The sequence below is a fragment of the Plasmodium vivax genome, chromosome 12, assembly GCF_000002415.2.
Source record: "Plasmodium vivax chromosome 12, whole genome shotgun sequence".
NCBI classification, from domain to species: Eukaryota; Apicomplexa; class Aconoidasida; order Haemosporida; family Plasmodiidae; genus Plasmodium; species Plasmodium vivax.
In genome coordinates this window covers 468,891-481,763 of record NC_009917.1, presented here as the reverse complement: position 1 = coordinate 481,763, position 12,873 = coordinate 468,891, and the positions used below count along the sequence as shown (strand labels likewise).

General features: G+C 43.0%; 3 protein-coding genes across 3 annotated transcripts, besides 4 other annotated features; 2 read left to right on the top strand and 1 right to left on the bottom strand.

The window, feature by feature from the left end:
- The first annotated feature begins 129 nt into the window (after window positions 1–129).
- On the top strand, window positions 130–3,258 carry PVX_083045 (phosphoethanolamine N-methyltransferase, putative). The gene is made up of 4 exons (XM_001614158.1): window positions 130–630; window positions 764–794; window positions 1,026–1,108; window positions 1,261–3,258. Exons 1-4 carry the CDS (start codon window positions 573–575, stop codon window positions 1,881–1,883), a joined length of 795 nt encoding a protein of 264 aa, XP_001614208.1. The 5' UTR covers window positions 130–572; the 3' UTR covers window positions 1,884–3,258.
- A 1,347-nt stretch (window positions 3,259–4,605) lies between these two features.
- Window positions 4,606–5,880, bottom strand: PVX_083050 (hypothetical protein, conserved; the record flags this gene model as incomplete). The annotated part of the gene is made up of 1 exon (XM_001614159.1): window positions 4,606–5,880. The coding sequence occupies exon 1, from the start codon at window positions 5,575–5,577 to the stop codon at window positions 4,606–4,608; it is 972 nt and encodes a 323-aa protein (XP_001614209.1). The 5' UTR covers window positions 5,578–5,880.
- Window positions 5,881–7,947: 2,067 nt separating this feature from the next.
- Window positions 7,948–7,970: a microsatellite.
- Window positions 7,971–10,334: 2,364 nt separating this feature from the next.
- Window positions 10,335–10,359: a microsatellite.
- Window positions 10,360–10,689: 330 nt separating this feature from the next.
- On the top strand, window positions 10,690–12,855 carry PVX_083055 (hypothetical protein, conserved; the record flags this gene model as incomplete). Its single annotated transcript, XM_001614160.1, has 2 exons — window positions 10,690–11,919; window positions 12,141–12,855. 2 exons carry the CDS (start codon window positions 10,690–10,692, stop codon window positions 12,168–12,170), a joined length of 1,260 nt encoding a protein of 419 aa, XP_001614210.1. The 3' UTR covers window positions 12,171–12,855.
- Window positions 11,630–11,741: a microsatellite.
- Window positions 12,351–12,380: a microsatellite.
- Window positions 12,856–12,873: the final 18 nt, after the last annotated feature.

Below are 12,873 nucleotides of genomic sequence, written 5' to 3'. Positions count from 1 at the left end.
CTGGCCAGTACAGAAGGTGTAAGGTGCGTGGCACCACATGATCTTTCTCACTCTACCCCCTGCATACACGAGCGCTTTGGAAGGGGCTTAAAAGGAAGCGAAAAAAGAAATTAAAATAAATTAAAAGGCGTACTAAAAATAATTAAAAAATAATTGAAAAAAAAAATTAAAAAACATTTCAAATTAAAAAACATTTCAATTAAAAATAAATCAATTAAAAAACATTTCAATTAAAAAATAAATCCAATGCAAAATTTTCTTACGTACCTCGCCAAACACAAAAACAACTTCTTTCCAACTTTTTCGAAACTTATTTCACAAAATTAGCAAATTATAAGCAATTTCATCGAAAACGCAAAAGTGACACTTTTCACACTTCACGAGCACATAAAGCCGACCACTCACGTTCTTCCATTTTATCGTTTTTTTTTGCTTTTTTCGCAATCGTGTTTCCCCCCTTGTAAATATATATCCCCAATAGTCAGTTTCCCTTGGCTCCTCAGGCCTAACTATTCGCACATTAAAACAAACAGAAAAACCCCATTTCAGTTTCGCTCCTTTTATTCAACAAAATGATTAGCGAACCAGTAGATATCAAATACTTAGAGAACAACCAATACTCTGATGAAGGTATTTTCAAATGGTTCCATTGCGTGAGCCCTACGCATATTCATGCGCACGCATAAGATTTCGAATTTAAGGACCTTGTAAATATTAACTTTTCTTTCCTTTCCTTTTTTTTTTTTCCTGACCAAATGTGTAGGAATAAAAGCCTATGAATTTATATTTGGAGAGTAAAAAAAAAAAAAAAATAATAATAAAATGACAAAAAGGGTTGTGATATGATAGCGTATAGTGTGATAAGCTAGCTGACCCACTGCAGCACAGCCAATGCGTCCCTTTATTTACCCCCTCCAGTGCTCCATGCGGCCCTACCGCCATCTGTGTGCACACTTCTTCTCCTCTACTGCATCACCGCTTCACCTGCGCAACTTCATGTTGGCATTTCCCCACCCTCCCAACAGGGATTACATTTCCTCTGGAGGAATAATCGCAACAACGAAAATTTTGAGCGACATACAGTTGGACGCAAATTCGAAAGTGCTAGGTGAGGAAGGCGTTCGTGCTGTGTACGCGTCGGTGCGGCGATTGTGGGAGATTTTTCCCCATTTTTCGACAATTTTTCCCGAATGTTTGCCATATTTTGCCATTTTTTGCCACATTTTGCCGCTTTACCCCCTTTGCTGTGCCCACCTGCAGACATCGGCTCCGGCCTGGGAGGCGGCTGCAAGTACATAAATGAAAAGTACGGCGCGCACGTGCACGGAGTGGACATCTGCGAAAAGATGGTCACCATCGCCAAGCTCAGAAACCAAGATAAAGCAAAGATCGAATTTGAAGCAAAGGATATTCTAAAAAAAGATTTCCCAGAAAGTACCTTTGACATGATATACAGCAGAGACTCCATTTTGCATTTGTCCTATGCAGACAAAAAAATGTTATTTGAAAAATGCTACAAGTGGCTAAAGCCAAATGGAATTCTTTTGATCACCGACTACTGTGCTGATAAGATAGAAAACTGGGATGAAGAATTCAAGGCCTACATTAAGAAGAGAAAGTATACCCTCATGCCTATACAAGAATATGGGGATTTGATTAAGTCCTGCAAGTTCCAAAATGTGGAGGCAAAGGATATAAGCGATTACTGGCTGGAGTTACTACAGTTGGAACTTAGCAAATTGGAGGAAAAGAAAGAAGAGTTCTTGAAGGTGTATTCCATTAAGGAGTATAACTCCTTGAAGGATGGCTGGACCCGAAAGATTAAGGACACCAAGAGGGATCTGCAGAAGTGGGGCTACTTCAAGGCGCAGAAGATGATCTGATTTGCGCGCGGGGTGAAAAAAAAAAAAAAAAAAAAAAAAAAACATATATATATATATGAAAACCCCAATTTGGAACCCCCAAACTTTGCCACTTTTCATGATGATCGAAACGGTCAATGTATAAAAAAAAAAAAATCAGTCAACCGACTCATCAACCAGCTTATCAAGCAGCCCACCAATCAACCCATCATTTAATAAATAACGCGGGAGGCCACACCCTGTGGGGAAGAAGCGAACCCCGATCGCAGCCATGCGCTGCTCGATGAAGGGGCAAGTCATTTCTCCACCTTTGGGATGGAAGAAGAGAAGAAAAAAAAAAAGGGAAAAAACTTTTTTTCTCCGCTTTGCTTTTTTTCCCCCTTTTCCATTCTTCCCGTATGTGTACACACACGCCTCTCATCTAGCCACCTCGCAGGAGAGAGTCTTAAAATGTGTCCGCGTGTAAATAAAGGCACATACATATATGCAGAAACATATATGTGACCATTTTTACATGGGCCACTTCCCCCCGCACGTGCGTTTTTGTGTGTAATGCCACGAGTAACACGCGCAGCGCGCGCGCCTTGTTTTATATGTGTATATGTTTTTGTACGCACCTTTATTAAGTGCACATTTTAAGGCTCGCATAATATTACACGCACAATTGCAGACCCGCACAGCAGAGCAGAGCAGTGCGCGAAGTCTGTGACGAAATGTGCTACTGAGTAGATAGAGAAAAAAAGAAAAAAAAAAAAAAAAAAAAAGAAAGCGTGCTTGATTACATATAAATGATTTTCCCTGGCGCTGAAATATGCCAAGCGTAGCGCTCGGGGGAATTAAAAAAAAAAAAAAAAAAGAAAATGAGTTCAGCGGTTGATTTAACTGCGAACTGATTTTTATTATGTGGCTTAGTTATCGCAATTGGGCGTCCAGTGGGAATCCCGTAGGAGCCCGCGGGGATTCAGCGCGAGTTCGGCGCGAATTTAGTGCTAATAGTAGTGCTAGTTCTGTGCAAGTTCGACGCGAATCCGGCGCGGGTCCGGTGGGAATCCCGCTGGCCTAACCAGCTTCCCCAGTTGTTGCGTAACACCCCTTGCGTGTTACCGTGGCATCGTCACATTGTGCAGTTATGTTGTGTGTGTACACTTAGCCCAGTTGAGTGGCCACACACCCCTTTTGCGTAGCTGAGAGGAGTGGGGCGTATCCCCCTCTCCTCATCTTACGCAATAAAGTTGCATAGAATTATTTTTCCCCTTTTATGTGGCGCCGCCGCAGTGCGCGCAGTTAAGCTACATAGTCAGTTTGTGCAGTTATGTTACGTAACCTACCCAACCCACTAACCTTCTACCACGCCGACGGCGCATGAAAGCGTAAAGCTGCTGTGGCAGTGGAGCATATTCAGGAGGAACGACAAAAGGGAGGAAAGAAAAAGGGAGGAAAAGGATAATGTACAAAGGACAAAGGATGACCGGCCTACAGACTCCGTTTGAAATGCCCACGACGTGGTGCCAAACTGAATCGTAAAGTTCGTTCACTCGTTAAACGAGGCCGTTCGAAAAAAGTAAGCGAAGGGTATCCCCCCCGTGTGTGTAAGCTGTAAATATATTTTGGGCTAATTCCAACTGCGTGCCCTTGAGGCAGCTAATCTGTTTATACTGTCAAAGGAACGGCGAGGTAACGAATCAACTGGAACTGTTCGGAGGTAGCATAAGGAGGGTGTAGGCTAAGTCGCATTATTGGCATCAGCCAACCCCATTTTTTTTCCACCTCCTCCTTTTACTCCTCCCAGCCCTCTCTCTGCACACATAAAAATTATAAATAATTGAGGCTTTTTTTCTTGTTTAAAAGTCATATTTTAAAAAAAAAGGTACACATGTATCGCGATATATATATATGTATGTATGTATTTATTTGTTCGTTTTTTTTATATACATATATGCATACATGCACATAACTAAATTATGCTTTGGTTTTTGTTGAGACAGCATATAAATGAAAAAAAAAATTATGAAATTTTTTTTTTTTTTTTTGATGGCAATTTACACATAAATAATGAAAAAAAAAAAGAAAAAAAAGGGAGGGGAAGTAACAAATGATTTTATATCCTAATTTACTGAAAGAAATGGCAAAAAAAAAAAAAAAAAGGGAGGGGGAAAGGAAAACACGTATATCATATCTGTGTTAGAAATTATGACATACAAGTTTGTAATTTAATTTTTTTAACATTTATATATGCCCATATATAAATTGTTAACGTAAAAAAAAAGGGGAGACCAAGGGGAGAGGCCTACGGACATGCACACATAAACACCACACATATATGTGCATGCGCGTATGTGCGTGCGGGCCCCCCTCCTTGGCCCAAATTAACAGCAACACGTTTGGACTTGAATACAATTATTCAGCGATAAAATAAAAACAATTAATTGTTGCAAATCTGAGTTGTGTTTGGGCGTACAAATATTTTTTTTTTCTCCATTTGGAATAGCGCGCATGGTTCGCTTCGCTGCGTAACATTCTTCACCTTTGCGTTGGTTAATGAGTCGGTTAATGCGTCCATTACTGCGTCTGCCAGTGCGTCCATTACTGCGTCTGCCAGTGCGTCCATTTTTATGCCTCCGCTTGGAGCATTCCCTTGTGCGATTCCGTTGCGATGAAAAAAAAAAAAAAAATTCAAATGGTGCAGACCGGCGCTGCTAACACTGCTAACACTGCCAATGCTGCCATACTGCCATACTGCCCGTCACAACATGGTAAAATGCGGGTGGTCCTTGGAAATATTTATGACGTTGCCGACGACCTTGTAGTCCAATCGCTGGCCGAGGAAGTTCACCTCGCTCTGCTTCTTGTTCGAGCACCTGGACGAGTCATCGTCGTCCACATATTCGGAAGACGTCAAGTAATCGTTTTCAGAGTTGTAATGCAGGTCGTTGAAATCCTCCGTCTTATTGGAAAAATTGATGGTCCTCTTAGTTTCGCTGTTATTGGATGAGGCGTTTTCCTGCGAGGAGTTCTCCTTGGTCGTGTTGGTAGTGCTGTTATCTTTTTTATTTTTATAATCATAGGATTTTTTCTTGGAGCTAAGAACTTTAACTGGTGTTTCAAATTCGTAATTATTAAAAAATTCACTTGTACTTTCACTTCCATAACTCGGTTTTGTTAATTCTTTTAATTTTATAAGTGGAGAGGAGGAGTTAATAAAATTGCCACAGATCATCATATCGTTGTAATTATTTTCTGTGCAAATATTTTCCCTTTTCATTTTTTTAATGGACATACGTTTTTTTTCTTCCTTCAATTGTAACTTGGGCCTATCAGCCATGCTTCCCCCCACAGGGGTTTTATCCAAAGAGGAAAAATATTTTACGTCACTGTCATCGCATGATGGGTACATACAGTTATGGTAATAATTGGGATACTCCTCATTACATGTGTGATTATAACTTTCAGGGTTTATTTCATTACTATAAAATAAACTGTAGGCTTTTCTTTTTTTTTTTTTTTTGGACATTTCCAGAGAATGCTCAGTCATAATTGTGTTTATAAGGTTACTATTGAAATTGTTAAAATCTACAACTTTGACCAATTCGTTTGGGTAGCTCTGTTCCTCTATATCGTTCCAATTTTTATAAAGCTCCGGGTTTTCCGACTGCTTGATCCAGGCCTTAATATAATTGTCTTCTTTGAAATTTTCATTTTGAAAATTATTATTCATTTTATTCCCTTTTGATTTATTCGCCTCCACGGATGTGGGCAGCAAAATGCGGGGGGCGCGGCGACACGAACGGGCACGTTAATGTGCAAAGTGGGACAATCACGCGCAGTAACTTCAGAAGGGAGCCAAGCAAGTGTACCCAGTTGAGACGCGTCCGACCCGCGTACTGGTGTAAGGGGCAAACCAAGCGGTAAGGACAGAATGGGGCAAAAAAAACGATATATATGAAGGGTGCACGTATCGATAAATTCGCATGCACAAATGAAAAGTTACAAGCAGCCACAACGAACGGGTGCTGTCACCACAGGTGATACGTTTCTTCTCAGCGATAACGCATGTACAGATGTTCCTCTATAACTGCGTATGGAGCGGTGTAGGAAGTGCGAGCAACCGTGGGTTGTCATCACACGCGAAAAAGAAATTCACGCAAATAGGGGACACACTCACACATTCTTTTTTTTTTTTTTTTTTTTTTATTCTTTTCCCTTAAATTAAAAATTACACATACAGGCAAATGGAAAACACGCGTGTGGGGGCATGTGCGGGTGGGCACACGAGTTGGCGCGTCACTTGACGTGCCACTTGGCCCAACTTTCGGTGTACACTTCGGCACACACGCAGGTGCAACGGTTGGCGCAACGTTCGGTGTATCGCTTACCGTGCCGCTTGCCGTGTCGCTTACCGTACCGCTTATCGCTCACGTAGGCACGAATGAACGCATTTGCGTCCCCCCCGTGCGCAGATTCCCGCGGATGCTCCCTCAAAAGGCACAATATTCACATATAACTTTGGAGAGGAGGGAAACGCAAGCCTCAAATGTTGAAACGAAATGAAGCACACGCTGGGGGAATAAACGATCTGCAATTTGGAAAAACTGCCTCACTGCTTCTTTGCGCGGGTTGACATAAATTAAAAGGAAGGGGATGAATGGGCAAAGCAAATGCAACGTCAAATTTTAAAAGGAGAAATGGTTGAATGGCAAGCTGGATGCAAAACGTACGGAAGGGGGGGAGGGTTGATAAATGTACGAATGACATATGAGAGGCACACGTCAAGTGTACAAAAAAAAAAAAAAAATAAAGGGGGAGAAGCAACATCTAGTCGTTTGGACAAAAGGGAGAAATCACAATTTAAAACAACAAATATGATAACATTTTCAATTTGTGCGTATACACATTTCTGATTGTTGGAAAGGATATATCTTAAAAAAAAAAAAGGGAGGCAGGCAGGGGAACATAATTCATTCATACATAATAAATAAATAAATACAAATATGCACAGTACATAAGTGAATACATATATGTACATGTTAAAAGGGTGCAAATTTAAATAAATGGCATGGGATGTATATTTTTTTCATTTCATCATTTTTAGCAAAAGGAAAGAAAAATAAAAGAAGAGCACAAATGATATGCAAATCGTTTTGTTGACCTGATTGGTTTTTTCGTCCTCTTCGATTTTTCTATTTTTTTTTTTTTTACATATCGCCTCTGCCTTTTCGCTTTTGCTGCTCATGTATGCTGCTCATTTATGCTGCTCACCTTTGCTGCTCGCATTTGCTGCTCGCATTTGCTTCTCACCTTTGCTACTCACTTTTGCTGCTCGCACTTGCTGCTCGCTTTTTCCCTTTCGTGCTTAGCATGACAATAAAATTATAAGTGCATACATACAGCCTTCAGCATGGTGCAGGCATTTTCAGCACTTAACTTGGGGGGCACACATGTACAGCGTACCATTTCCTTACGCATCCGAGTGCATTTGCATACACACACGGGTGGATACCTTCACATACACTTGGAGGAACACATCCGGCAGAGAAGTGCCCGTATGCTCGCGCATAAACAGGGGAGTGCTACACGCCTTCCCGTAAAACACACGAGTCGCAAAGGTATGCACGGGCATACGCATATACATACACATATACATACGCATACACATACGTATTCGAATGAGCGGGGGCGCGCGAATTCGTGTAATCACGCAGTGACGCTTGCGTCAGAATACACCTCCAAATGTATGTACGTTATCGATTAAACACACGTGGGGGATGCGTTCGCACGGGCGTACACAAATGTGCGCAGGTGTGTGGGAGGGGGGCGTATTTGTACGTGAGATTTGTACGTACGATTTGTATGCAATATTTGTACGCAAGTTCGTATGCAACTTGGTACTTACTGACGTGTGTGAGGGTACACAAGCAAATGAACGGGAGTGTACATACACATACGCACATTTAGCTGTGCTTGCGATGGTACATGCTCGCGAGTGGAGTTTATGGGAACACACCGTGCATACACTTAAATGATTGCAAGAATGTTCACAAAAATGTATACGCCAAACTGTGCACGGGCGCACGGATATGTACACATGGAGGTGGTGTGCTGCTGCTGATGGAAGGGGGGGAAAAGAATGCATTCGAAATGCCAAGTGCATACGCGCATATGTAACACCTCGCTCGATGCAGCGTTCGCGTAATTACGCTGGACTGTCGGAGTTTTAAAAAAAATGTGGCTTCAAATAATGCCAAGTTGCAAAATACGACAGGTGAACAAAAAAAAAAAAAAGGGGAGGGAGGGAAGGAAGGAAGGAGAAGAAGGGAAGGGGTTGGTCAGCGAATGAGTGGGCCGGCGAATGGGTGGAAAACCGTGCATACAAATTAAACAGTATAATTAAAAACAGCACATTACGTTGCTTGGCATTACAATATCTCGTGGGGAGGTGAGGTCCCTAAACGTACACGTTTTTAAAATGCGAAAAAAAAAGAAAAAAAAGTTAATTATGTAAATGTACATAAACAATGGCTAAATTTTATGATATCATCATTGGACAAACAAAAAAATAGTCGTAAGGGGGAGGTTATGCCACAAAATGTGCGAAGCAGAGGAGGGGGAACGCAAACATGTGTGTGTATATGTGTATGTATGTATGTTTGTATGTACTCGTGCAGCATGCAGTTATGTACAGGTGCTTTCAATCGAGAGACGTTGGTGACATCAGCTGCTCCACCAACTTTACACGGTGACTCTTTGGCGGCACATGTGTAACAGCGCGCCTTGTTTATACTTTACGGCAATGAAATGCGCATACGGCCACAAATGCCCACTTGTTCATGGTACCACGTGCACATAAATTGTTTGCTTTCTCATGGCGGCTTCGCAGTGGTATGCATTGGCGGGGGGAGCACTCGGTGGGGGGAACACTCAATGGAGGAACCCTCAGCGGAGGGAACACTCGATGAAAGGAACACTCGGTGGGGAAACCTCAACGGGTGTAAATCAGACGAGCAGTTGCGCCTTTAAGAAAGTGGCCACTCGCTCAGTTGCGCGTTCGTGTGTTGACTCACTCATGCGTCAACCATTCATGTGGTTAACCATTTGCGGACTTACGCGTTCGTGTATGTACGTACACGCAAAAACGAATAAGGAGTTAAGCGGCATTCGCAAGCATTGTTCTTTTTTGTGTCATCATCATGCGCTCTCTCGAAAAAGGCCATTTAATTTAATCTAACAGTGACGCATAAATATGGTACGTTCGTAAAATTAATCAAAATTTATTTTTGCGCTTATCGAGTTCCAATGTGTTAAGCGTGTTTAAGGCGTGAGAGCAAAAATAAATTTTTTGGCGCGCGTGTACGGATGGGGCTGCTTGCATTTACACGTATGAGGGTGTACATTTTTGTGCAAAATAATCAGGCGAGTATGATGGCATGACAGGTAGGTGAAAGCAATCGGCGTAATGGGCAGGTGGAAACAATGGGCGTAACGGGCAGGTGGAAACAATGGGCATAACGGGCAGGTGAAAGCAATCGGCGCAACAGGCAGGTGAAAGCAATCGGCGCAACAGGCAGGTGAAAGCAATCGGCGCAACAGGCAGGTGAAAACAATGGGCGTAACGGGCAGGTGAAAATAATCGGGTAAGGGGCAGGCATACATGATGGGCACGCGCTCTTGCTCTGTCATGGTTGGCAGAAACAAGCATGGGGCTTTCCCCCCTCCTCTTCACCCCAGAATTTCACATTACATTTTAAACCTCGTCATTTACTCATGCTTTTTCTTTATTTTTTTAATAAAAATGCATGTGTGCATTATTTTATCGCATCCTGTGGGTTAACAACAAAAAAGGGAACGAAAAATATTAAAAACCGGAAAAGAAGCAACACAAAAAAGCAAGAAGGAATAAAATTTTATTTTAAAAAAAAAAAAAAAAAGGCTAACGCGAAATAATTCGCAAGTGCTTAAGCGACACATGATATATGTGCCAAATTAAAAATTGCCACCATGTCGAGAGACTTCTTCGTATGCACATGCGCGGAGTATGGGGAAGAGGCACGGCAGTACACTGGGCGTGTATACATGGCCCGTGCAATGGGCGTTCACGGGGAGCGCGCACGCGATGAAATACGCTTAAGCCCGTACATTGGAGCGCAAGCACACAGGAGGGATAATGCATTTATATATTTACATACGGACATATATACATAATTATATGCGTACGTGTAGCGCTAAATTGCGAAGCTGCTATTAACACCTTAATACGGCCGGCAACAGGGAGGCTTTGCCCCGTGGGAATATATTTTTTTTTTTTTCCCCCGGTGGAATGCAAAATTACGCATGTATATATTCACATTTTAGAGCATGACAACTCGCTGTGCGCGCAAGGGTAGGGCCAGCACACTGCGTTCGCCGCGCAGATTATGCAACGGGTTGGTTTTGATCGTTCGTGCCGTCCCCTGCTCTGGTTTGCCCCTTTTAATTGAGGCCTCCCCTTGAGAGGATATTCTCGCCGCAATGTTTAGAAGCGTGCGTGATTGATTGCAAGTGTACGTGTTTATCTCGCGCTATGCAACCCTCATTTTGCAGGAATTAATTAGCTGCCTTTTTTTTTTTTTTTTCCCCATTTTGGTTAAAATTAAAACCTGTTTGACAGTTCAGTTGTACAGCTCGCCTGTGCGCCCACTGGTTTGTTCGTTTGTTCGTTTGTTTGCTTGTTTGCGGTTCGCCGAGCCACTCTGCCGCTTCACCCGGCGAAACGAGCGGAACATGATTTGCATATGCCAGCCGCGTTTCGCGTCCCCCCCAATTAGAGAAAACCCCCCTTGCGAAAGAACTCACCATGTTGCATCTCATATGGTTCAGCAGCCACAACAAATATGATGAGTGCAAAATCACGGAATTAAAATCGCTGCTGCATATATTCGGGTACGAGGATGAGGGGGAGGCACTGCTGAATGACAGGGACAAACACAAGGGCGAAGTGTTTGTCAAGGTGAACCTCCCAGAAGATATAGATTGGAAGAGCGTAATTTCGAGAAGCGTTTTAATAAAAGGGATTATACAAGTGTGGAGTGAAGGGACAACATACGATGAGGTATTAAACGACTTGCTAAAGAAGGAGCACCTATTTTCCAGCAATTTGGAGGATAAAAAATGGCGTTTTCATTTCAACTCCTTTGGGAAAATGGTCAGCCAAAATGATAAAGTAAAAAAAATGGAGCATTTTAAAATTATACTCGATAAGTATCCTAAAGTCGATTTGTCATCCCCGGAAGTGGAGTTAAGTCTTCTGGAAGAGTATGACCAGGGCAACCTCGGAATTTTAAAAAAAATATTTTTTGGGAAATCCATGGCCCTACGAAAGAACAACAAAACTTTAGTGTATAGAAGAAACGACGAAGGTCACATGATAAACGATGTAAGAACCAAAAAGACGCAACTAGCATGGTGGATACATTACTCTCTAAATAAGAGACCCGTTCTGGGCCCCACCACAACTGACAACGAGTTAGCATTCCTCATGTGTAATATAGCCAAAGTGAAGGCAGGCCATATTGTCTTGGATCCCTTCGTTGGGTCTGGAGGGCTGCTAATCACGTCCTCCATTTTTAACGCCATATGTGTAGGCAATGACATTGACATAAGGCTACTCAAGGGATATAAAATCGCCTACTTGAATCCTCATATGCAACATAAAAGTAGGAATAAAAATATTTTTGAAAATTTTTTGCATTATGATTTGAGCCTTCCGGAGATTCTCGTGTCCGATAATTCGAAGCCCGTCTGGAATGCCTTTCACAAACCCTGGGTGGACGCCATCGTTACGGACCCGCCGTATGGGAACAGGGCCACCGTCCGCATATGCCTCAGGAATACCCGCACGGGGGCCCCTGCCGAGGGGGATAACAGCGATGGCGAAGATGGCGGCGATAGCGGCGAAAGTGCGGATAACCGCGACAGGTGCGACGTTGGCGATAAAAGCGGACCGGGATCCCCTCCCCAGTGCGACGTTGGTGATAAGGAAGGACCGGGACCCCCTCCCCAGTGCAACATCGTGGACCGTAAAAGAGTAAAATCTCTAATGAGCACCAAAACGGTGACGTACAGCTGCACCGCAGCCGTGAAAGACTTGCTGAACATTGCCTCCATCACGCTGGTCGATAACGGCATGCTGGTCTTTCTCCTACCAGTGCAGTTGGAAAATTTGGAAGAAGAAATTGCCATACTAAAGCATGACGATTTTTTTCTCATTTCGTACGACTTGCAAACGTTTACCCCATGTTCTGGGAGGCTCATTGTCTCGATGCAGCGGAAGTGTAGGAAGCCTTCTAATTAGTGATCCTCCCCCCAAAAAAGTTTTTGATTTTCCCCACAGTGAGGAGCAACCAAAGGGGGGTTAGCGGAGAGGAAGCGTCTGGCTTCTCCCATTTGACGAGCGCGCAAAAAGGCGCATGCAGCGCCATAGGCGTGTAAAAAAAAATTGGCCTAATGGTTGCCCATTTTTGCCCCATTTGTACTACCCGTTTGGCTTCCCCCGCCGTTTGCGTGTGCCAAATTAAAATTAATTAAGCTCTGCGCGTGTGCCGTTTGAGTGTGCCATTTGCGCGTACCATTTGCGTGTACCTTTTGCGCGTGCAGGGCGTACTCCCCGCATTCGCATGTTTGTTCAAAATTTTGCCAAAAAGTGCGTGCAGTGTGTATCGCGGTGGATCTCCTCACGTGCGTAAGCGCGCGCATGGAGGTGTGCACAGGAGCATACACTTACATGTACACTCACTTGTTTGTTTTCAAATCATCATGGTTTCGCCCCGGGCAGCGGCGCAGCGGCGCAGTGTCCCCTACAACCCCTCTTGTTTGTGTTATCATTTTTAAACATTTTCAATTCATGCTTTTAAGAAAATGCGTTGCATTTTTCCAACCCACATGTTTGCACGTTGTGCATTTTTTCTTTCTTTTTTTTTTACAATGTTAAACGAACCTCAATCTTGTAAAATATTACATTTTGGCTATTCTTATGAGGACA

Bases quoted from the DNA above. Each gene is read 5' to 3' on its own strand.
- PVX_083045 (XM_001614158.1), top strand. From the start codon at position 573: ATGATTAGCGAACCAGTAGATATCAAATACTTAGAGAACAACCAATAC. The intron at 795-1,025 runs GTAAAAAAAAAA...CCCTCCCAACAG, and splicing joins TATGAATTTATATTTGGAGA to GGATTACATTTCCTCTGGAG. The intron at 1,109-1,260 runs GTGAGGAAGGCG...GCCCACCTGCAG, and splicing joins CGCAAATTCGAAAGTGCTAG to ACATCGGCTCCGGCCTGGGA.